This window comes from Pseudopipra pipra, chromosome 6 (assembly GCF_036250125.1).
Source record: "Pseudopipra pipra isolate bDixPip1 chromosome 6, bDixPip1.hap1, whole genome shotgun sequence".
Lineage (NCBI taxonomy): Eukaryota > Metazoa > Chordata > Aves > Passeriformes > Pipridae > Pseudopipra > Pseudopipra pipra.
The window spans coordinates 13742079-13767433 of NC_087554.1; the positions used below are offsets into that span (position 1 = coordinate 13742079).

The 25355-nt window shown below is 36.0% G+C and overlaps 1 protein-coding gene across 18 annotated transcripts in view; it reads right to left on the minus strand.

Moving 5' to 3' along the window:
• SOX6 (SRY-box transcription factor 6) overlaps positions 1 to 25355 on the minus strand; it is a 375371-nt gene that overhangs the window by 11499 nt on the left and 338517 nt on the right. For 16 of the 18 annotated variants that reach the window (XM_064657436.1, XM_064657427.1, XM_064657438.1 and 13 more), the window contains 3 exons: positions 21560 to 21668; positions 5755 to 5988; positions 2826 to 3042 (listed from right to left, as the gene is read on the minus strand). In XM_064657436.1, the coding sequence (XP_064513506.1) occupies positions 2826 to 3042; positions 5755 to 5988; positions 21560 to 21668 (560 nt within the window). The remainder of the gene's footprint in view (positions 1 to 2825; positions 3043 to 5754; positions 5989 to 21559; positions 21669 to 25355) is intronic. The other 2 variants (XM_064657444.1, XM_064657431.1) reach the window with 1 other exon arrangement.

Genomic DNA, 25355 nt, shown 5'->3' on the forward strand with positions numbered 1-25355 from the left:
ATTTCTCTATTTTTTTTTAAAGCCCGGCTAGTTTCTGCATCTTACCAATGTTTATGAAAGAGTGCAGCTCACTGAAGTAAGCAGTATGAGCTTTTTGCATCATAAAAGTTCAAGCAGTGTAAAACTCCATGTTTGTGGTGGGGGTTGTTTTTTAGTTGTACCCATAGCAAAATTATTCTGTTAGTCAGCAGCTCACCTAAGGGAATCTGATAGGAACTAGACTTGACTGGATTGCCTAAGACATAAATGTGCATTTGGTATAAGAAAAATGTAAACACAAATATGAAAAAATATAATTTTTCTTGCTTTTTACACTTTCCTCTAGCCACCTGTTTTGAATATTTATCTTTTCATTCTGTGACAATATTTTGTTGCCACTTTGACATACCCAGTCCCAACTTAATTGGTTTGTACTTTAAAAAAAAAAAAAGTACTTCAAGCAGCATGAAGCACTTGGCACATTTCATTGGAGTCTATTTTATACTTTTGTTCTCTATCTTGCAGTGAAATATTTACTGTAAACACAGAGTATATTCAATCTGAAAAACCACATTTGTCTCCTATTTCATTTTGAGAAGGAAACTCTGTCTCAACTCTCATGTCTACAGTTCTGAAGGATGATTTATGCTGTTCCATCAAAACAGTGGAAAAATGATGGGTGTGTGAGGTCAGTTAGGAAAACTGTTCCAGCTGATGTTTTATGTGATATTTACGTTAAACACAGGGAAGAGTAAGTTTAAGAAGTTAATGGGCTCAGTTACTGTGTTTCACTTAGTTATAATCTGATTTAGATGAAATGTTCCTTTTTATTACTCAATGAACTATTCTTCTGAGACAAATGATTCTATGTTTTATGTTTTAATTCAAAAAAGCCATTAGTCTGGTTTTTTTCACTAATTTTGCTTGGTGTCTTCCAAAAATTTTGTTTTAAATTTTTCTTTAGGGAAAGGGGGAATTTGGGACAACAGTGGGAAGTCACAGAAATGCATAACATAATTTTCTAAAATCACAACCTGTGATTCCTCAGTACCAAACTCTATATTCACATTGAATGGCAAGGTAGATCTCATTTCACCTTTACTGAATGCATTCATTAGAATTCACACTCCCTTTTTCATCACTTGCATAACTAAAAGTCATTGTTTTCAGTAAAGTCCACTGCACCATTGCATAAGTGCACAAAGGTAATTTACTCTTACTTTAAACTTCTTCAACATGAATAGATCATGGTGAAGAGGAAGGAATAGGAATACATAGGAATTAGAACAAATACTTTCAAGAAAATTATGACCATCTTCATGGTCTTTGTGATCACACTCTTTGATCTATGAGGAAGATGTCACATTTAGGTTACACCAGTAGTTTAATTTTGAATAGTTTCTTATATATATACATATTTATAATAGAAATATCACTCTTTAAGTAGGCAATTGTAGAACTTTCTTAAATCCATCCTCTATATTCACCTCCTTATTTAGCCATCACTAATAATGTGCAAAATGCTCCTGCTTAATATTGTTTTGAATTAGCAAACAATTCTCAAAGCATTCAGACTGCTGTTTTGGCATTTCTTTTGCATTTCCTGATGTGATTTGGTCTGTTAATCTGCTTTGGAAGACGTAAACTAAAATTTCATTACCTCAATCTGAATATAATTTGTGATGTGCTGTATAAATTCAGATTTCTATTTAGAGTTCTATGTGCAATTTTGGTGGAACCCTATTAGTAAATAATTTCCCTTAGACTGAAGAATAAAAAACAATGTCATAACTATAGACTGGAAGGCTATTTCAAGATACCAAAACCACTTCTATTTACTGATTGAAGAAAGAGCCCACATTGTTGCAGGCTGTACCACAAAATAATTGACTGCAACAGGAGTTCTGCATCCCAAGCCAAAAATGAGGGCACATAATCGACGTCAAGGTCAATTATCTGGTAGTGAAGTACCCAACAAAAGGAGACTATTGTGATTAGAGAAATAAGCAGAACATTGTGAATTTGGAAAGGCTGGCACTGGAGATAGCTTTTAAACTCTTTGTAAATCACCAGAAACATTGTGTTAGAGCACTAAGCATCACAGATTAATTCATAAAAAAATGGCAGAGAGAAATCAGTTATGGTGCAGTTGTTTCACTGGACTTCTGTTATCTTTAGCCTGTAGATCTTTCATACAGCTTCTTTCTTTGCTGGACACCAGAGGAAATATCCCTAAAAACACACACAATATTTTTAAAACTGTGCCAGGATTTTTTTGAGCCATATATTCTGTGTTGTAAATCTACCTGGTCTATCTACTTGAAAGAGTGTTCCTAAAACTCATTTTTTAAAATATTTTTTCACAGTTCTATATATAGTAAGTTTCCTAATAGCATCATGCTATGATATCTTACATTCATGTATATTCCTAATGCAACTGCTATTACTCCTCTCCCTTTTCCCCCTCCCCTGACTCCTTATTCTACACAGGAATAATCTTTTGTGTTTTTCTCTTTGTTCTTTTCTTAATTTAGGAAATGATCCTGGAGTCATTACTAACCCAGAATGGATTAGCTTACTAATAACTCACAAAAGACATGATTCAAACCTTTCAGGCTAATGGGAAACAACTTCTTTTGACTTTAAAGAATTCCACAATCAGTCTCACAATCAGCATTCAGTGGCAAGCTGATAGCTCCATATTCCATCTTATGTTTTTAATAAGGTTTTACTGGTTCAAATCCTTACCTTCCAAATAACATTAGTCAGTGACTTAAACAGATAAGTCTATTTGGTTTCAAACAGCATGCTCTGTCTTTGAAAACAATTACAACAATTGTACTCACCCTACGGTAAAAAACTGCCTCATCTCCTGTCTTCGAGACCTCATCAGTTGTTTGTATTCACCAATACGCAGTTTCTTTCCATCAACAATGCAGGTACGTTTTGGTCGAGGTTTGTATTTGTAATTAGGATACTTTTCTAGGTGGATTTTACTTAGCCGTGCCTGCTCTTCATAATAAGGTTGTTTCTCTTGATTTGACATGGACTTCCAGCGAGATCCTGTTAACACAAAATACTTGTGAGTGCTCAAGTAAAGCAGGTTTGGCTTTACACATACACATTTCAACATGCCTTTTCATCATAATAAATTTTAATTAGGTTAATTGAATAAACTGATTTAGATTTACATCAGTCTTCGCACATTTTGGCTTTCACAACCTGAGACAACTTAAAAGAACCTTGACTGCAGATATTGCTGCAGACCAAACATATGTAAATCTCCATTAAATAGGTTCACTAAAAATCAATAGTTAAGTCTCAAAATCTCAGCTTTGTTCTGCAAAATAGACTATTTAATTTTTTACAATATGAGCATTAATCTGTGAATAATTCCATACCTCTGTAATACCACGCACAGTACGATGGTTAAGGAAGGTCTACAGCCATCCTTTTTCTGTTAAAAGCCTAACACATTGCCTAGGGATACACGCTTCTTTGATATTTTTATGAGAATTTGGTTTATACACTCCTGCTAAGAGATATTAATATCTTGCTATGTAGCAGGAAAAAAGTATCAAACCTTATAGACTCAGCAAAACTACGAACAATCCCTTGCTGCCTGAGTGTCTTAAATTTACTAATGTTCTGACATAAGCCTGGCATAATATTGACACCTTACCATATTTTAAATCCTATTATGCATATTACCTTCCAGCCAGATGTAATGAATACACAGAATTAGATTGAGAAAGTTACATTTCAAAAACTTACATTAAAAAAATAAAAAGTAAAACAGAAAGAACATTGTAATTATATACACCACTTCAGGTACTGTAAACTCTCATTGAAAGCTGCACCAATAAAAAAGTTAAAAAATTAACACAGTGTACACAGGAAGAGGGAAAAGTATTCAGATCTCTTGTATTGTTTATAAGGAGCTATCTAAACACTTGAATAGAGATGGGATATTTTTTTACAGGGAAGAAGAAATGCAGAAAATAGCTTTTTGGTGTCTTTTAGATGAATAAAACGATTACAGCTGTGGTAAACGTGGGTGGAAGCTATTCTTTTACCAACATTTTTCATACATCAACAAATGGAAAAGTTGTATAAATATTATCCGTAGCCAGCAATACCCTGTGTCAGTTCTAATGTTTCAGTTTCTTTTCTCATTGTCCTGGAAAAGTTGCACAGATATTATATGGACATAGACTTATTTGTGGCAGAGTAGATACTGACAGGTTAATTCCATGGTTAACAAACACTCAGTTGCTGGCACTTCTGAAATATTTATGCTGGAAGTTTACATTTTAATGAATACAGTTACTATGCTCCTAATAGTTTTTTTCACAGAATGCACACAAATAATATAGATTCCCTACAGCTGCCAACACTGAAACAGTGAAGGTTTTATACACAACTGAAAGGCTATTCATATAACCTACTTATATGGCAGACAAAAATATGAGAACTACTAAGTTAGATTTTGGAAGTTTTAGGACAAAGTAACATTTATTTGTATGTATTCTTGCCTCTGATTGAACTAAAATGAAACAAACTTTGGTAAGAATGTATTTGAACTAAGAGTTTACAATATAATGATTACAGAGGAAACCTGATTTTTACTTTTATTTATTACGAGTTACATTTGGAATCTGTCTTCCACTTCAAAGACTCAGAAAGCAAATATAGGTTTTAACATTTCACCACTCATTCTCACGTATGTTTCTAATTCTCTTGAGGTGTCTTAAAAAGCAAATCAAAATTTTTCAAAAAGGAGTCCATTTATTTGCACAGTGGCAAAATATAATCCATGTTATATTCCTCAAATGTACCAATCTATACAATTTAAATATTAACTATGGTGTCTTTCACCTAAGCAATATATTAATTGCATGATTCTAGTGGTTAGCTTTTTGAACATTGCAACACTTTTGAACCAAACAGCATTTTGCATGTGGGAAGGTATGCATGTACAGTTCTTTTGAAATGTGCCAGATTTCTTTCTTTGACACTGTACTGTCTGACAAAAACCTTCTATTTTGATTTTGTACTTTATTAATTTTTTCCCACTATTTACTCTAGCAAGTACCATTTTGCATTCAGATGATTAGGAGTTTAGATGCATTCTAAAGGGATCTTGAAATTAAACCCTTTATCGGGATACAGTTTTGCAACAGATTTCACAAAATGTTCCTTTTGTTTTAAAGCATGTTGTGACTGCTGTTGAGAATGAAAAGCATTAGGGAAGGAGCAGAAAGGCAAAGGGAAGGGAATTAAAATGAACGCAACCCATGAGTTTTCATTTCTATAGGTTTCTGTAATTCCAATTTCAGTGAACAAATAAATGTCCTAAAATTAGAGAAGTTCATATAGGACAGTTTGGATTGGAAGGCCAGGGACACCTTTCACTAGACCAGGTTGCTCAAAGCACTATCCAGCCTGTCCTTGAACACTCCCAGGGATGGGACATCAACAACTTCTCTGGAAAACCTGTTCCAGTGCCTCACCACCTCCATAGCAAAGAATTTCTTCCTAATATCTAAACTTGCCCTCTTTCAGTTCAAAGCCATTCCTCCATGTCCTATCACTTGTAAGTTGCATTTCCAAATGTAGCTAGCCTGTGTCACCAATATAAATAATCTCAGCTTTCCCCAGCTCCCAGAATCCCTGACCTCTGCCAACTGCCACTGCTACAGCAGAGCCTTCAGAGCATCCCTCAGTTTTGGTTCAATCACCGTCACGACTTGTTCCCCACCGCCTTGCACTTACCTAGGATTTTGCTGATGTTGGAGTTGTGCATGTCGGGGAAGGCCTGGAGGATTTTCCGGCGCTCGTCCTTAGCCCAGACCATGAAGGCGTTCATCGGCCGCTTGATGTGGGGCTCGCTGCTGGCGCGGCCCCGCGAGTCCCGGTAGACCCGGGCTTCAGCCACCGTGGCACCTCCTGTTGGCCAACAATAATACTGCTGTAGTTTAGCGGCAGAGCCATTCACTGCTTTACTCCCTGTAACGTCAGGGCAGGAAGAAACAAGATGGATGCAAAACATTATTATGTGGATTATGCAAGTGCTTTCAGTGCTCTGGTTATTTTAGCCCCTTTCTCTTGCTCCCTCTTTGCTGCCAGATTTATGAGAGAGAGAGGCAGAGAAAGATAGGCTGAAGAGTGGTTTCAGTGCAACGGGTCAGGCTCGCCCATCTGAGATGACCCAACATCAGAGTGAGGAACTAAATCACACTGGTATTTCTCCAGTTAAGGTATGGAGATTTGATAAAGACTTTAACATAAGATACACGCTCTGAATGCTCAACAGAACTCACATAAAAGTTATACTTGAGAGTCTCAACTGATGTCAACCTGTTCACACAAGCCATTTGCAATGAGTTTGCTGCTTCAGCGGTGAAGTACATACCAAACATTTCACAAAATAAATGATATAGTACACCAGGTACATGCTGCTAGTTGTATGGATCTGATTATATCCAGAGCTGAACATTTTAAAGTTGCATCTGCCTTGGTTGAATTTTAGATGTGCCTTGAAGCATTCAATCACATATATGTAATAAAACTCTCTGCCTCCAACAACAGGTACATGCACAGCATCCTGGAGCTTCCAGAGTGGGAGGCAAGCACTCCAGCTCCAAGCCTGCTGTGCTTTTATGTGTCTTTATCTGCCATCAATTCAACTTGTACGTGCCAATCTTAACTGGTTTTTTGAATGCATCCAGAGCTGTTTCTTGACCACAAACAGCAAAGCTTCATGGGGGTTTAGAGTTCACAGAGCTGAATGTGAAGTATAGAACCACTTAATACAGAAGAAACAGATAACCAAGGCATGCTTTTATGGGAAAAAAACTTGTGCAATTGTGATGATAACATATGTTTTTAGAGTTATACCTTAGCTATAAAAAAAGGTGAAAAGTGTTTACGATGAGAGTGTGACATATTTAGTCTTAGACCTCATCAAACTGTTCATATAATCCAATACTTCGAAAAAGCAAGATACTTTACAAGAAATTAGGACAGCAATAGGCCTCCTTTTTTTGTACAATATTACAGCTCCCAACACGAATTTATCTGCTAAATAATACAAGATTAGTTCTTTACACTAAGTAAAACACTGCAGTTTTGCTAATTCTGGTGACTGACTCACAGGTTTCTAGTTGTGCAAAAATTAATTTTTTAATTCAGAGTAAAAACATTATATACGTATGTATACCTTTTTAAAAATTCTATATAGGCAATGTATCTACATGAAAAAAGGTCCTAAATTAGAGGATGCATAACTAATACACTACCTGTTTGCCACCAGGTCCACAGTACATTAATTTCATTTAAAACGCACTGACCATACAGGATAAATTGATTTTGTTTTATATGGTGTTGACAGCCATGTTTATTGTGCAGTGAAATGTAGTGTAGTTTCAAGCTGACTATATCCATTAACACAGGGCAATATGCTGACTACTGGGCCAGATGAAGACATACATTACCCTGAGAGCAAAAAACTCATTCTCATACAGCAGTGTCTTCTCCTGAGGATCACCCTGGTAATTTATGATGCCTCTGATGCCATTACTTTACAACTGACACCAATTTGGCAATTTGTGTAACTACCTGCATGCACATAAAAGAAGGCACGTTTGTGGCAAATGTGAGATGCAAAACTATTTTAATACTATTCTAAGTACCATGCTACAGGTGTTCTGCATTTACAGGAGGCTGCAGTCCTTTATTGGGACTGCAACTTTTTACTGAAAAAAGGAGAAGTTTTGCTGAGCAACCTGCAGGTAGGACCAATTTAAGGGTATGAGTGGTTCATAAGTTGTTGTCAGAAAGCTTGGATCACAAGTATATCAAAGATACCATCTTTTGAGAGAGGATATATATTGTGAAACTTCAGTAAGTTACAAACATAGTAAGTCAACACTGAAATATTTATTGATACAATATGAGTTATATAATTAGAGAAATGTCAAATATATCATGTAACAATTGTCCTATCTTTTAATATAATACTATAAAAATGTGTTCCTAGTATGTGGGCAGTTAGGAAGTTGGTTACAAAAAAAATATAAATTATTAGTCATGCAAAAGTTGTCATTTGCTATTCAACTACTCTGCTCACAGCAAAGGAAAGAAGACATATTTGAATCCATATGATGTTTTTCCATCTTTTACTTTCCCAAAGGTCCTTATTCATTATGGCTACACAGGAGTTTGTCTTTAGCCCTTTCTAACACAATTTTGGCCTGACTTTTAAGTCCTAATGCAGGCAAAGAGTAGTTTTACTGGGATAAAGACTATAGGTGGCTTTTTAATCCAGATATAATTTAGATAGAATGAAAACAAACAAACAAAAACATGGTGGGGGGAAAGAAAAAAAAACCCCACCATAAATTACCTGTTTTCAGAGAAAGGTTATGTTAGAAAACAATGCATAATTGGAGTGATAAATTACAACCATCCCCAGAAGGTCAAGAAACTCTGGCTGCATCTGCTTTAAGTCCATACTTGAAGAACTTGAAAAACGCAGCCAAAGAGCTGATGTTCTTTCTGCTTGATCACTGGGGGAATATTTAGCAGTTGACCTATAGGCCATCACAAAAGCATTTGCAAAATAATTTCTGCAAATAACTAAAGTAATATAATCTCCAATCCAGCTTCTAACAGTCTCAAAACCACAGAATTATAATCATCATATATAAAACATTACAATAAAATAATTCATGTAGGGGAGCCAGAAAGTCTCAGTACCTTTTTAGCTTAGAAATCAGGTGCTAATGATACAAATACACATACACTCAGTGAGGTCTTACAAGTTGAAACATGTAAGAACAAGTTTTCAAACTGGTTGTTCTCAGGTACTTCATCCTGTCAATCAGATATTTTGACAGTATTGTGCCCTATATAAACAATTTCAACATATTTAACAAAGTATGGGGGTTTTCCCTGTTATGATAATTATATTTATTACTGACAGAGGCTGAAAGAGACCCATGAAATTTTAAAAGTAAATGTATATATAACTGCAAAGAAGTAGGTGTCTTTCTGAAAATATTTTCAGGAAAGTCTAATAAATAATAAACAAAAAATAACAGATAAAATGGAAAAGTACTACCAGCGAAGGGCGAGATGAGAGGAGGAAGTTGGTAATTGTCTCTCTATTGCTCTATCTGCTAGTTACTGTTCATAGCACAATCACAGGGGGAGGGATTTCCAGAATTAAGAGCTTGGTCAGAATTTATAATTATTGCAAAAGCAGTACAGGTTGGCTGCCCTAGTGGCTTAATTGGCAAAGTCTATACTTTGGCCGAAAGACAGGGGCTGTTCTCAAAGTGACACTTTTAGCTTCTGAACATGTGCAGTGCCTCACTTCCTACATCCTTTGCATTTGCTCAACTTGTCATGACTTTAATGATTTACAACTAAAGGCAGATTAAAGGAGAATGATCACTTTTTGTGGATATATGACAGGCAACCCCTTTGTGAAAGCTGAATTCCAGACTACTCTTTAGGGGCAATATGGAGAACATCGAAGAATAAATCTAAAAATGTTACAGCTTTGTGAAAATAATTTGAAAAATATTTTTGTTCCTAAAGAGACTGCTCTCTAATCAGATAACATTAGAAAGATAAAAGAATCTGATCATCAACAGGAAAGATAAATATTTTCATATAAAGTAAATGTTAAGAAACATACAATGTTACATTGCTTATTTATTTATTCCTGCCTTTATCTGACTTTTTAACATTTAATAATGAAAAGAATCTTAGGACTGTGCCTAAAATGCCTATCTCTTAGCATATTTCCTGAAATCCTGGCCAAATTAGGGTTAATCCTACTGTCTTTAACCAGACGTGGTTTTACTTTGCATTTTAAACATCATCTACAACAAAACCTCAGATTGGGCTTTTGCGTGTTACCAGAACAGAAACAATAATAAATGTGACAGAATGGAGGGAAAAAAAGGGTGAGAAAAAAAGATGAGGAAAAAAGAGAAAAGAAGTGACAGCAAAAAGAGATTTTTATCAGTCACTCTGTTATCCCTTAATTACTCTTCACTCTATGGCCATTGATTCATGTTTGAAGTGATACATTTCTTTTGACTCCCCTCAGATAATGAATCTGCCTATCTACAGAGCATACTGCAGATCATCTCCCATGGACACATACCAAGATAGGATACACAGAAATAAAGACAATCTTTCCAGGTTCCTAGTGTAAAAATGACTGGTTAGTAGTCCTATCATCAGTTATTCATTAAGCTGAAGTGACATATTTGTCTACTTTGGAAAATACTGATGCGACCTCCAAAATATCGGGCCCTGTCTGTGGTAATACAACTAGCACTGCTAGCAGCTTGCATTGCAAAGACTAGAACCCAATAAACATGCAAACAGGAACCTCTCTTTTATTGCAAGGGATGGGTAGCTCATAAACATGGAAATGCCATAAAAAGACGGAGCATGAAAAACCAGCTTGGCAGTCCCCTGTCCTGTTCTTAACCTGAGCACAGACAGTTGCTGTATTTTGGGAAAAATACAGCAATATTTAAAAGTTCAATGTTCAATTTAGAGAAAGTTGCAAAAATTACTACTAATAATGCTTCACTGTAATCAGACGTAGCAGTAACAGTGTAACATTTGTATGTTTTGCCCCTTGCCTGCCTCTTACTTCTTCATCCCCAACCACATTCAGACTTTCTCATTCTTTATTATTAGCAAGACAGGCAATATAAATGGGCACCCCATGAACTATTGTCAGTGATGTCTTGTTATCACTGGCAAAATACCCACCTGGAAACATGACTAGGTTTGGGACAGGGGTGCCTGTAGTCACACAGTAACACAAATGTCAAACTCCTTTTATTCTGCATGCTAAACAAATATTATTCAGTTGAATTTGAGCACCGGACATTTCTTACAGGCTGCATGTCAGTGAATGAAAGGGGAGAAAAACTGAGAAAGCCACGAGCAGTTCATGAAATACTAGAATATTTAAACGGCCACTAAAATTTTCACCTGCAAGGGTTCTGAAATGCGCTAAGTAAATACTAAAGGGTGGGAATATACTGTAGCACAAGTTAGTTACAACCACTTGGTTATGATAAGACTTCTATTTTTCCTGTTAAGAGACTCCATTCTCTTTAAAACATCAACAAGAAGAACCAAATGGGAATTCCCTAAGGTCAGCTCTGAGGAAACATAAACCTCTAATTCAATAACTCCGCTACTGCACTGAAAAAGGCCTTATTATTGCAACATCCATATGGAGTCAATTGGACATTAATGACTAATCAATCCCTCCCCTTTCTATTCTACTTATAGTGTCACAAGCCATGTTTAGATTAGCCCATTTCCTGCTTAGGATCGCTCAAGATGTCTTTTGTTCTTTCAGGGCTGGCCTGATGGAGGCAGCTTAAACAAACACACTACCCAAGTGGTGCAGGAGTTATAAACTGCCATATGTGAATGAACAAAGGGGCCATACTAAAGCCTTTTGTGGTATTTGTTAATGTTTTTCATCTGAGTTTAAAAAGACCTAATGACTTTGTGGTGAGCTGATGCATGTGGCTCGTGGCTTTGCAAAATGAAGGAAATTCTAGCCAGTTATATATCAGCATATATTTTCCAAAGTGCCTTGTTTTTAGTTTTGGTGGCAGCGAGTTTACTTTTTTTAGTACATTTGTTTTACATATGCAAGCAAAATTCTTAATCTCAATTAAAACACAGCACTGTTTTTCACAGCCATCCTCATAACCTGCATATATATCTTTCCCCCTTTGAAAATCTAAAGCTAAAATTAATAGTGAAATATCTTCTGAGTGGGAAATCAAAGCAACTGTTCTGAGCTCCACCAGTGGTAGCAGTTCACTCAGCAGCGTTTAAAGCTGAATTGTTAGTTGGGTCATACTAAATACTGAAACAATACTTCTAAATAAGCTACTAGCACATCCATGCTCCACAGCCAGCCATTCCCAAATCTGTATTACTTAAATAAATTAAAACTGCTAAATGCAGCTACTTGCTTGATGGCTTAAACAAACAGTTTAGATTTCTTGACCACATTTTATGGCAAAACTAACCCTCATGGAAATTTGGCACGGAATGCAGCTAAAACAATACAATAATGCTTTAAATAATATGGTATATTAACTGAATTAATTAGTGCTTAAGGCCTGACTTAAGCTCTTTGTGGCTGACATAGTCATACATGTGCTCTAACATAAGAGTATAAGAAGTTACTCTGTGAAGACCCATGAAACATCTATATAGAAATTGGGATGAAGAAACAGTTTCTTCCATAAATTTGGGGAGGTGTTTAAGTGTCATCAGATTTTTCAATCATGTGCCACTTGTAGACTTCAAGACCCTTCACAGATAATTAATTAAATGCTAACAACCCCATTCTGACATAGATATTATTGATAGAAAAGAAATGTGAAACATATTTAAGTTGAAAGTTACTCAGCCTAAGTTATCATGCCAGAAGCGAGCGATTGCCAGTCAACATTCCCACAAACAGTACGGTTGTTTCCCTTTGATATTTTATTTCATACTCAATTGAGGAAAATAGAGGCCCACAGAAAGGAAACTACGGACAAAACAGCCAAGCCCAAGAGAAATAATTGTAATAGTCATTGTTAGGTATCTGACAAGATCTATTTATTTTATTTTTCAGAAAAACTGCTGTTCTAACAGCTAAGAAATTATTGTTATTATACTAATCATATTCAAAGTCTAAATAATAAAAAGAGGGATGCATGAATCTATTTAACATAAAAATGTTTCCATAAAAGTAACAACTTGACTGCCAGTAGAGCTGTTATTCACATAATTTCAAACTTCTCATGACATGAGTGTCACCTAGAACATTCAGAACATCTAGATACTGATTTGAAACACAGGAATTGATTCTTCAGTATTTAGTCATCCCTAACAGTTTTTTGTTGAAAGAAATCCTGCCTGAACAAGGGCCATAGGACATTATCCATTCATATTTCAGTCAATGCTTTGTTGGGGTTTTTTTTTAAGATGGAGAAATGACAGACAGGAATTCAGCACAGAGAAAGAAGGCAGTCTGATTTCATATTTGATGGATGCGTTGTTCAAGGTGTGACTGAACACTGTTCTTTGCTTGCTCACATGTTTTTTAGCAACACAATGAATTTTAGAAGCTTAAATACCATGTGGTTTGTAAAAGGGAACTACACTTAACAATGGGAGAGAGCTTTACAGAAACGCCTCCCTCAGATTACCTGATATTAATGAAATGCAGAATACTTTGCAAAAGATTTCAACATGTTGTAGTCACTGCTTTAGTGACTCATTTCGTAGATTCAATCTTCAATAATTTGTCACTTTCTGAATGATGCAACATCATTCTTTGTATCAATATAACTAATTCCTTCCATCCAATGTTTGCTGTTCTCACTTGTCTTATCACATCAGTAATTAGATGGCAAGGACCTAGGGCCAGGATACATATATGCCATTTTTCCTTGCCGTTCACATGGGGTGCTGATATTACAATAACTGATAATATAATTAGCAAATAATATATCATGAGGGGAGAGAAGCAAAAGCAGCATGATAACAGGAGCTGTAAATTAACAAGTATTAATAAATATTAGGAAAAACTCTTCAGACTAATACTTTAAAATATGGTATACCTGTGCATTTGGGATTTGTGAGTGAAATCAGGAAAATATTTTTACAAACACGGCAATGGTATGTCCCAGTGTGTTACCACATTAACCTGGTTTGGATAAAAAATGGAGGATTTGCCATGAAATAGAGTCTTTCATGAAAATTTGCAAATCATTCTTTTTTTAAGTCCGGTGAACATAATCATTTATTATTTTCAGAATCTGTGAAGATACTGTAATGCTCACCCCACACAAATTTTGGACCACTGATTCTGTGAAAGGACAAATTAAGAAACTATTTTCCCCTTGCTACCAACTTCTGCACTAGACACTGACGCTTGGCACACCTACATGGAAGAAAGACAGATGCTCTTAAACACTTTTCTATTGCTGAGATATTCTTGAAGGAAAAAGTTGTACAGAGTATAGACTTAGAAAAATAGACAGCTGTACAAAGAGGACTTGTTTGAATCTGTATCAATTGCTCAGGCTTAGCCAGAATATATGGTGTTCTCTCAATGCATTCATATTTCTGCTCCACACCCTGTGCTCATGGAGGTAAGGAAGAAGGGCGAGATTCTTTCCTCCTTCATGCAGTATGATATAATGGTGTCCTTCTCTGTCAGCTGAAAATTCAGTTGTGCCAGGAAATTTTATGCTATTTTACAGAGCTTCAAGCTTCTTTTGCAATATTGGAGCAATACCAAGAAATGTGCAGAGCTAAGAATCAGGGCCATGAGGTGTTTTACACCTGGTGGCTGTACATGCGTGTGAAAAAATGTTTTAAACCACTGAATATTTAATTTTTCACTCAGTCCACCCAAAAATAGCTACGCAAACTGACTGACGCTTTCAGCATTTGTGACAATTTTCTCATGGTCGAAGATTTTCTGTGTAAAACTGCAGCCCATGGTTGCTTTTTACAGCTGCCTTTTAAATTCCTGAAAATAATGTTTTACTATATAATGGAAACTGGGACAAGGCCTTAGCCATAACTGTGCTAATAGGCACTCCTATGTAAAACTCAGGGCATTGTAAGTGTGGTTGATTGTACAACATCAGAAATTCTAACTAGAGGGTTTTTTTAAATAGACGTACTATTCTCTAAGAATCAATTACTGTAGCTTAGAACTGCCAAATGAGAAAGCCTCATATTTAGCAGTAGGAAAAAGATATCTGAGACATTTGAAAATCAAAAGTTAACAGTTGTGGAGGACATCCAGATTTGTTATTCTGAATGTGAGAAGCCTACTGTATGCTAAATATTAGTGTCTTGAGAGGAAGAGGTTTCAATGTCATGAAAAGATCACTCCACGCACTCCCAGCTCAGATTTTTCAGATCCCCCTCTAAAATGTTATGGAGACGCTGGCAACAACGAGATGCATGAGGTGGTTGCCATAAGAAAAGTGATGGGGTGGTTCCTAAAGACATCTTATTCCTATCCCATCTGCAGGTGTCGAGTTACTCCAAGGCTGAATCTCATCCAACACAATTGAAATACTGGGCCTAAGTACTTTTTCCCAGATTCCTGATCTGCTATGAATTATTCTGAAAAATTTAAGCATATCACTCAAGTATCAGGCACAATCAGATTCATGGATGTTAAAAATGGCAAATGCAATTAATGAAGGCCATCTTTTAGCAACTGGTCTAATTGACTAAGATAATAAGTTATTTTATATTTAAATAATAAAGATAAAATTATGGGATTTTACTTTTGTAATCAGAGACCTATAACAAGAATTCAGATGAGTAAAAATTGCAGTACTTGAGCTTACTGCATTCTCTCTAGAAACATTTCTTTGTTTTCAGAGGGCTTTCACAGTTTTCTGATTTTCATCTTTCCTCTCTCAACTGCCATAGCAACTATTACAAATATTTATGTGCAACAAATACTGGAGTGGAGAGGCATTCTTTCCTCCAGTATTTATGAAGCTCTGTCACAAAAGTAGGTGATGCTTTATCATGCATGTACTACCTGCTGTTTACACCTCTGCAGAGGAAGGTGTTAAACAAGTTACCTCACAGGTTTGGAGCATGTTGGCAGCCTGCCAAGATTGATCTGCCTGCAAATATATGGTTCCCTTTCGCCTGCTTCTTTGGCTGCTCAAAGTCAACCTTTTTCAAAGTAAAGAAGGAACTCTCACCCTTTCCTATAGGCAAGGGTGTACAGAAGATTGTTGAGGCTTTGAGCATGTGGTAGAGGTGCTCCTTTAATTAAGTGTTGATCTATTTCTTACCTAATAGATTTTCAGAACCCGGGCACTTGTCATGATGTCTGCTCTGGTGTCAGAAAGACAGACTGTGTTAACTGCTGCAAATATTGAGCTGTTCATTGACTTTATATGTTGGTCAACAAATCCATCACCTGAAAAGCTGTAGAACTAGTTTCTTAAGCTTTATGATGAATTGAAATATATTCTTCTAAAAGACAAGGTGAGCTTGTGCTACTCCAAGCCTGGGTTCAGGTCCAAAATCAGATTCAAACCAAAAACTGTGCATATCTGAACTAGAATTAATAAGTTCAAGCTAGGGCTTACTACTGGAATGAGTCAATTACCAGTGGTTATCCAGCTTGCAACTGGTTTCCAGTCAGCCTACTTGGAGCATTGTTCAAAGACACCAGGAACAAACCAATGAGGTTTAAAGTTATGTAGTCTCAAACAGTGACTTGGTATATAGAAAACCACAATCTTTAATCCAAGGAATTTACAAACTGGAGTAAGAGACAGCAAGCAGGTAAATAGAGGACACAGGCACTATGGAGGGCATTTAAGGAGAATGGGGTGGTGCCAGTCCCATGCTTAGGACTCTAATGACTGACTTGACAACTAGGTTTCATAGCAAAGATTATCCTCTAGGAGACTTTGAAAAGTCTCATTAGTCTAATACAAGAACAAATTAATACATAGATACAGATAAAACAGATAGATCCCACCATATTATTAAAAATTGTTTCTATCTAAACTAGCAGGCCTGTACCTATCCTCGAACTATGGTCCATGCTTAACACACTGGTAGAGTATTATCAAAGAAAGAAGCAGCAAGTACTAAACACAAGGTTTAAAGAATTGAGAAATCTACCATATGAAAAATGTGAATGAGTCAAAACAGGACTCAGAACTCTTTTTTTGTCCCAAATGGCAAATTGTGAGGCCAAATATTTAACTCACAAGCCACTGATTCTAATGTACTGACATGAATGAACATAGAACTAAATATGAAGTACTGATAACGCATTTTCATCTATTTCAATATGTTTTATAAAAATTATTTTAGCTTCGCAACAGATCTTATTTTTCACTTAGGAAAGCAGGGCAGAGAAAAGTTATTTCAAAATAAGACAGTGAGGTAGTGGCAAAACAATAACATTCAGATGTTTTTGCCCTGGGCCTAGGAGTCAATCAAGAAAATTACATTTCAACAGATCCAATTCTTTGACAGGAAGAAGATCAGGTCTTGATGGAATTTGAATCCCTGAATACTACTGCTGAAGGAAACCACACTGCAACCTGAGCTAAGGTAAAACATGTAATTTTCAAAAGGAAGGTTATGTCTACTCTGCATATTTCTATCTACTAAAGAACAAAACCTTAACACACTTCCTACAAATTTCCAAGACATTTGACCACAATCCCAAAACCAGAAGGATCCATAAACATAGAGCACATGATACAAGCACAGGATCCATAAACATCAAGCATATTGTACAATTCAAAAGAAGCAGCAATATCACCCAAAAGTGAGCACTGGTGAAAGTAAAGCCTTTATTAGAACTTGAACCAAAAAAAGCATATTCACATCATGCAATATTCTCAGTAACTGAGAATCAAATGCTTTAGTGTTTATTATACCAAATATTTAGTATTATATAGGTTCCCTGACCTGAAATTTAAACAGGGCTTACCTATGGCTCCTGACTACACTCTATTCACTATGTTCAGTTGATGTATGTCAGTCATGTTCAAGAGAGGTTTTAGCTATAGCTGGATTCAAAGCTGTCTTGGTGTGTCCATGCCAGGTAGCTGTATTTCAGTACTGACAATCTCAAATGTTAAAAATCATGAAGCCACCTACAGTAAGACTGATGTTTCCTTTAAAATGATAACATTTGGGGAAAAAACCCAGACATTCTTGTTTAGTTCTATAATTGTCTGTTGCTTATAATTTTGGATATCAGTCATGGAATGTTTATGAGGCTATTAAATCATAGTTTTGAATTTTGCTAGCTAAAAATGTATCATATATTTCAACTGTCAATTGGGACTTCAGGTAATGAAATAAGTCAAACAGCTGCGGATTATTCTTCAATGGTGTCACAGCCAGTGGCAATGTTTTGAATACAGTTTGAGCATGGTTTTTAATATAGTTAGCTCAGTCCTGCTGGTGGCTAAGGAAGTAATAGAAATGTTGGTTTATGTCACATTTAATATAAAACTCTTGCTAATGATTTTCAGGCCTCCATTCAGATGACTGTTAGCCTATTATGAGTAACATAAACTTTGAAGAAGACTTCACACACCAGATCATCTCTGGAAGTACATCTAGTTACCATTAATTAACTCTTACCTTTAATTAACCTTAAAAAAGTTTTCACACACTGGGTAGGGGCAACAAGTTAAGAAAAAATATTCTACAGTGTTTCACATTTGTCTAATTGCTAAGTTTGAAGAATTTCAAGATTTATCTTATAATTCATGAATCAAGAAAAAAAATAAATGTAGCTTCATGTTCTGATCAATGAGCCAGTACCTCAAGCACTCCTAAAATTACAGGAAAACATGACTCTGATCCTGTCAAACTCAGATCACTGCCATATGTTATAGAAAAGATGTAACGTGCATAGAGAAATCATTGCTAGATTCTATTACAAAAGCATTCCATAAAACAGAAGTCTGCTGATATGTCTCATAACAAATTACTTGAACCTTAAAGGCTGTATCAAAACAATGAGAATCAGGAGGACTTCCCAGATCTCAAATGCCTGTTGGGCATTTTCCTATGGAAATGCAGGTGTGCAGGTACAAATGGAGGAGCGGAATTGCACTTCCACAGCCCCTTTGGTCTGGGTCAGTGGGCGGATCAGAATGAAGCCCAAACTGCGTTTCCCCCAGTTTATGACCAGCAGTGGGACTAAATTTGGAGTCCTTAGCTCAGGAAAAAATCTGCTACACCATTGCCCCATCCCTACTCCCCTCACCCACCACCACTTAAAAAGGACCCTCTACAAATTATTAATATTTTCTCTAAATGTAGTGACTTCCACAATTCTGAAGTTCTAAAATTCTAGTGATGAGAGTAGAGCCACCTGGTAGATCTAACAGCCATACACCCACTCTGTCACAACTGCACTTGGGCCCCAGAGATCTGGATCTACTTCTGATGAGAAAAGAAAGGGCAGCAAAAGTTGACCATCAATATGTCACTTCAGAAATCTTTATTCTCTATTTGACTGTGTTATTTGTGTAAAAGCATACAAACCCCACGGAAATATTATCTAAAGATGTCTACATCAACCTACATTCAAGTGATACCTAAAAAAAATTAAAAAAAAAAAGATTTAAAGTAACAATGACAAAACAGAAAGGAAGGTGTGAAACACACTGAGTCTTCAAAGAATATGACTGTGCCTATTAGGAATCTTTGACATTCAGCTGACATGACTGTGGCAACACAATAAAATGCAACCAAGTACTTTTAGAGGAGGTGAAAGAAGAGAAACAAAGATGGCAAAGGATCTAGAGCACAAGTCTGATGAGGAACAACTGAGGGAGCTGGGAGTGTTGACCCTGAAGAAAAGGAGGCAGAGGGAAGACCTTGTCTCTTTCTACAACTACTTGAAAGGAGGTTGTATCCTTTCAAGTATTTTTTCACAAGGGGGTCAGTATTTTTTCACAAGGAACAAGCAATAGAACAAGAGGAAATGGCCTGGTTGTGCCAGGGGAGGTTTAGATTGGATATAAGGAAATAGTTCTTCACTGAAAGAGTTGTCAGTCATTTGAACAGACTGCCCAGGGAAGTGGTTGAGCCAGTAGCTACTGAAAAAATACTAGAAGCCTCACATCCTGGATGCTGTGATTGCTGCCTTCCACTCTAAATGATGTCAACCTAGAAGTGTCATCTCTTAGCCAGCCTGCCAAAGATAAGGGGCAAAACTTGGGTGATATTTTGAATGTCTTTTTCTTGCATCTGGCTGATATCTAAATTCACCTTGTCTGCAACTAGAAGGACAAATAAGCAGCTCAGTTTTGATCTCCTGCCAATGTTTTTTTTCAGATCAGCGGAGGTATGTATCCAGTACCTCTTTTCCAGAGATATCTCTTGGCTGCTAAACAAATTTTGGAAATCTGAATCCATTCATGAACTCAGATTTCTAATGTGGCAACGCACCATGCCCAAAATGCCCCACTAGCTCTAGAAAGACATGTACACTGTCCTTAACCTGGCACACATCACTGTAGCTTGGGTTACATATGTCAAAGCTTTGCTCTGCACTATCCAGTAACAAGGGGGGGCTGTCACTACCCCGAGGTGTATCAAGATACTAAATTAAGGACAGTAGAAAGAGAATGGATGAACCGAAGGAAATGAGCTAAAACAAGAGCGCCATCAGAGACCTGATGTCATCTAAACCAGTAACTGCGTATCTGTAAGTATTCCATTGCAACTTTTCACCCAAACTGACAAAAAAAATTCTTTAACACGTTGAAGTATGAGATATTGCTGCTGGATGGAAATTCCTTTATAAAGCAGTTTACAAATAACTGATTAGTCAAAAAGTATTTTTGAAGTCCATGTATCTCCCAATTCCTTTTTTCTAGAAAACCAGAATCATTGCAAAACACGTCTGAAAGTTTTCATCCACATTCTGTTCATTACTTTTCTGTTTTCAGACAATACAACAGTGGCTAATCACATTCAATAAAAGATGAAAAAATGAAGCTCATAAGTAACAGCTCCCTAAAGTTTACTGGTCCTATTCTTTTGATCCAAGAAAAAAATGAGACTTTGGATTCTTCAGACATTTGGATTTTAATGGAAAAGATCAGAGGTGTTTTAACCTTTCCAAGACATAACTAGAATTTGCCCAGTTTAAAAAAGAGTGAAATGACTCTCAAACAAAAGTAAATTGAGGAGACAAAATCCTGCATAATATTCTATCTCAATAGTACATTAATTTTACTACCTGACTTACTACATGACTGTTTAGGGTTCCTATATGTCTACATGTTCTCTTCTAATGTATGATAGGATAAAATGACATCCACTTCCAGAACGTGCACAGTAATCCTGCTGGAGACTCAACTCAGTCTTGGTAAACACTAATTTCCACCTGTGGCTTAACACATATAGAATATGTAGATATATACAGAACCCTGACTGAAATGAGCACACTAAAGGTTGATATCATGAAAAAGACCTTTTCATAAAGAAAATGTGAAATATTTTTCCATTATCATTTTACAGCTTCCTAAGAGTAGATTTTACTTGCTTTATCATGAATAGGCAGTGAGTGTACTGGTGGGTAGATTTCTTAAAATGTTCTAACCTTCTTCAAAGCTGCTAAATCCTAAGCACTGGTGAAAATATACATATACATACATACATATATATATATGTATATATATATATATTTCCTGAGATAATTTTCTCAATATTTCCTAAAATGTTATTAATAGTTTAAAATGGGTAGCTGCTTGGGGGAGAAACAGTTGTGTTGCAGAAGTGCTAAAAGGGCTATATAATCCTTTTCATGTCTCCACCCTTCGTTATGGACTTACCGAAATCTCACAAATTCAGACAGAAATCAATCAAGCGTTACCCTGGGATGTAAGATAGGCAGTACTTATGACACTGGCAGTGTTTCAGCCATATCATTCTGTGATGCAGTGTTCAATAACCCATGGTCAAAATTGCAACTCACCTTCTGCATCTTCTGGCCTTGTAAGATCGATGACACCAGGGCCAATTTTTCCATCTTCACTGGGTTTCCCTGTTAACTGTGGGCCTAAATTTTCAAATCTTGTTCTCTCCTGGAAAAGAACAGAAGGAATCTTAATGCTCCATATAGGATAGTTCTCATTATATGCCTGTGCATATGTGTATGCATTGATACATGCCTTATTTTTTAAATCCGAACAAATAATGAATGCATCTAATTAGAATTTTAGCTCAGGGACAATTTTTTTTTACAGATTCTGAATGTTTGCATTTATGAAAATCAGCTTTAAATGTGAAACATATACAGAAACTTTGAGATTATTTTGATCTGCACTGCCATAATGCATAAACGATTGTACATGCAAATACAAAACACTCTTGGCAGCACACAGTGCTGATTGATGCTGCTCACTTTGCCTTTCCACTTATTTTGTAACTTAAACTGAAAAAGACAATCAACATTTGGGAAACATGAAAATTCAGAAGTGGAAAGAAGAGTTTGCGTTAAAATGCACTGTTATTTTAATGAAAAAAGCACTTTTTCCTCACTATGAAATTTGAGTTTGCATTCATACCTCTGTGAAAATACAAGTCTGAATTTTATGCAGAGGTTTTCAAAGCCATATATTTGAAACAAGGAATATTAGAGGACAGAACTGATATTACTTTGTATGGGAATTTAAATTGTACCTCAGTGAAAATGGAACTTAAGAAGACAAAAAAAAAGAAAAAAAGAAAAAAAAGAAAAAGGACTGCCCACTCCTAGAAAAACAGAAAGCTTTTGAGAGCTGGAGACCTCCACAGGAAACCTGGAACTAGAAAGTGGAAACTGAAAAGTATTTTATTTGTTAAGCCAGTTCCTCAGTCAACTACTGGACAAGGGTACTACAAAAGACAGTGTAATATTGTCTCTCAGTAGTAGTCTCTGTAGTACTGTGTATCAGTAGCAAAGTGTTCAATGGTTATCATTAATTTAGCATTCTCATTTGGAGGAACATAGCGTGTTTTCCCTCTTGCCTTGTTGTTACCTCTTCAGACTAAACTTGGCATTATGTTGTACTTGTGAATGAACGAAACCTTGTTGTTCATTACTATGAAACAATATTAAATGTCATGTCAGCTTGAATTTAGAGACATGAAATACCAGCTTTCAGCTCTATGAACAGTTTCTCCATGTTATACTTAATGCATTATGCAGAAGTAGAGTGCTGAGTGCTGTTCAGACTATTGTTCAATGACCTAGTTCTGTGCTATGCTTACTAGACATAAGAAAACATTGTGAGTTTCTCTCCTAAAAGATGGTTAGAAATTTGGAAATGTTTTTAAGGACAAAACGTATTTGAGGGCCTTGACTCCTCGTTTGCTCCACCTCCAACTACTCCTTTCCAATGCGATTATTTTTCTATTATCATTATGTTTTAGCAATGAAACCTCACCAGGACAAGTGAGGAATTGTTTTGATTCCTGATGCTTTTGATTCCTTCAACCATGGATTTTTTTAAATTTTTGTGTTTAATATGCAGAGGAAAAGAAAGCACAATCTGACACTGGATTTGCCACAACATGCAGCTGAGGCATTTAAGGTACTAACTGCATTTCTAAAAGTTCCTCAGAATCTTCCAGTTGTCAAAAAAAATAACTCTGCATTTTATATTTGTTAACTTCTTTGCTTATTTTCTTCCATAAAATCCACGGTTGATGAAGGAGCTTTCGCATACGAAGGAAATCATGAGAAAAGAAAGGGTTACAAATGAAATGTGACTGCAGAAAGGCATTGCAATACTAGAGGCCCAATATTTTACTGAAAGATGTTTTGCAATGTAACAATACACCTGAATCATCACGATGGGATAGGTTTTACTGATAGAGAGAATAAAAAATAAGTTTGTCAAGGATTCTGTGTTCCACTGCAAAGGGCTGATTTGCAGTTGAGATAAAACAAAGATCAGTGCTAAGAAAACAGCTTTTGGCACATTTATTTTCTCTTCCAAAATATTTGCACTAAAAGCTTTTTCTTAAGGATGTTAATACAACACCTGCAGTATTCTTGAAGGAGAAATACCTTTCTGCTATAAAAATCAACAGACCTTGCTACATATCAATATGCACACTTGGAATATCTTTCTAGTCATTCATTCTCTTTGATTTTACCAGAAAATATTCAGTTACACCAAAAAAAAAAAAAAAAAAAGAAAAAAGGAAAAAAAAAGAAGAAAGAAAGTTTCTGAAAGAATATCAATATTTTGACATGGAAGGAGAAAAGGGAAAATTACATGATAAGGTTCAGAAACAGTAAAATGAAAGCACTTATGCCATAAAAATACCTGCTCTTGTCAAACAAAGGAGATGTACTCATAACCCCTCCTTCTAATTCATAAAAAGCTTTAACAAAGCTAGTTATATTTAAGTCTCTGAAATGCCTTTTAAAGTAATTCGTTTGCTTGGTTTTCTACTGAAAATTATCATCATAGTGATAGAAAAAAAATGCTTGATATTTGCATTGGTTTTATAAAAATTCAAAGAACTAAAAAAAATAGAAAACTCTTCCTCAGTACTAATAATGTTTTTATCTAGTAGATGTCTTTACATTTCCATAAAATAGAACAAATTCACATGAAATTTATTATTAGAGAGGAAACTTCTCCCGCCCAACTCAAATCCTTTTTAGTGGGATTTGTCTTTGCTCCTGTCTTGAATTCATCCTAGAAAGAATAGGTACTAGCACTAAAAATCCCTTAAAAGTATGCATTTGCCTAGAATGATTAAGAGGAAGATTGATTCTCTACTTCATGCTCCTATATGAAAAATCAGACATACCTTCATTAAAACTACATAGTTATACGTAGCTGCGCTAACAAATATGCTACCAACACGTGCATTACATCTGCACACATGTGCATCAGCTACTGGATAGATTGCTGCCTCCCTAACTGACATTAGTAGAAAATTTTGGTGAGTTTGCAATAGAGCATGCTGCTATGGACAGTGCAGGTGTTTTCTTTCATGTGAGAAAGCATTTTGGACCCCTATTTTGAACAGATTCTTTTGTTGTTGTTGTTGGTGGTGGTTTGGGCTTTTTTGTGCTGGCTGTGGAGCTTATACTGTATAGTTACATTAAGTTTTCCCATTTCAAACTCAGAAAAAAAGGTCTAAGACATGACACTGACAACCCTTCCTCATGACTAGACCAACATAGTCAGCTGGAGTTGGCATTAGAAAACCGAAAGCACTTCCCAACACAAATCAGATCCTTTGTGCTTCTTTATATGTTGAACACTCAGTAAAAATAATCCTTCCTTTAAAATGAGAAAAAGAAGAGAAAAAAGAACCTTCTGAGCAGCCAAATCTTAATTTTCCATTCTGTGATATGATTAGGCACTTATTTATGCGTTGTCAGTCACAAACATGCAGAAAACGTAAAAGTTATTGAAAAAATTAAAGTCTGCTCAACTGTCTTGCAGGACTGTTGGTTCTCTAAGTGCTTTGAAATTATGATGTATGAGGTAGATGTTGCATATTAAATAAAGATATTTAAATTATAAAGCCCCCGTTAGTGAGAGCTGATGAATGTTAAATGTTATGAGCCACAAGGCTGTGGCATCCATCATATTCACATATTATCACAGTCAGTGATGGAGCGGCCCCAGTGATGACAGATAGACTGCTAGATAGTTATCCCTTATTTCCAGCGTCGCCAAGCAAGCCTTTCAACCCCTTTGGCATTATTTTTAGCTTTGCATTAAATTAGCAACTTTTCCGTCACGTTCTGCCAGAAAGTA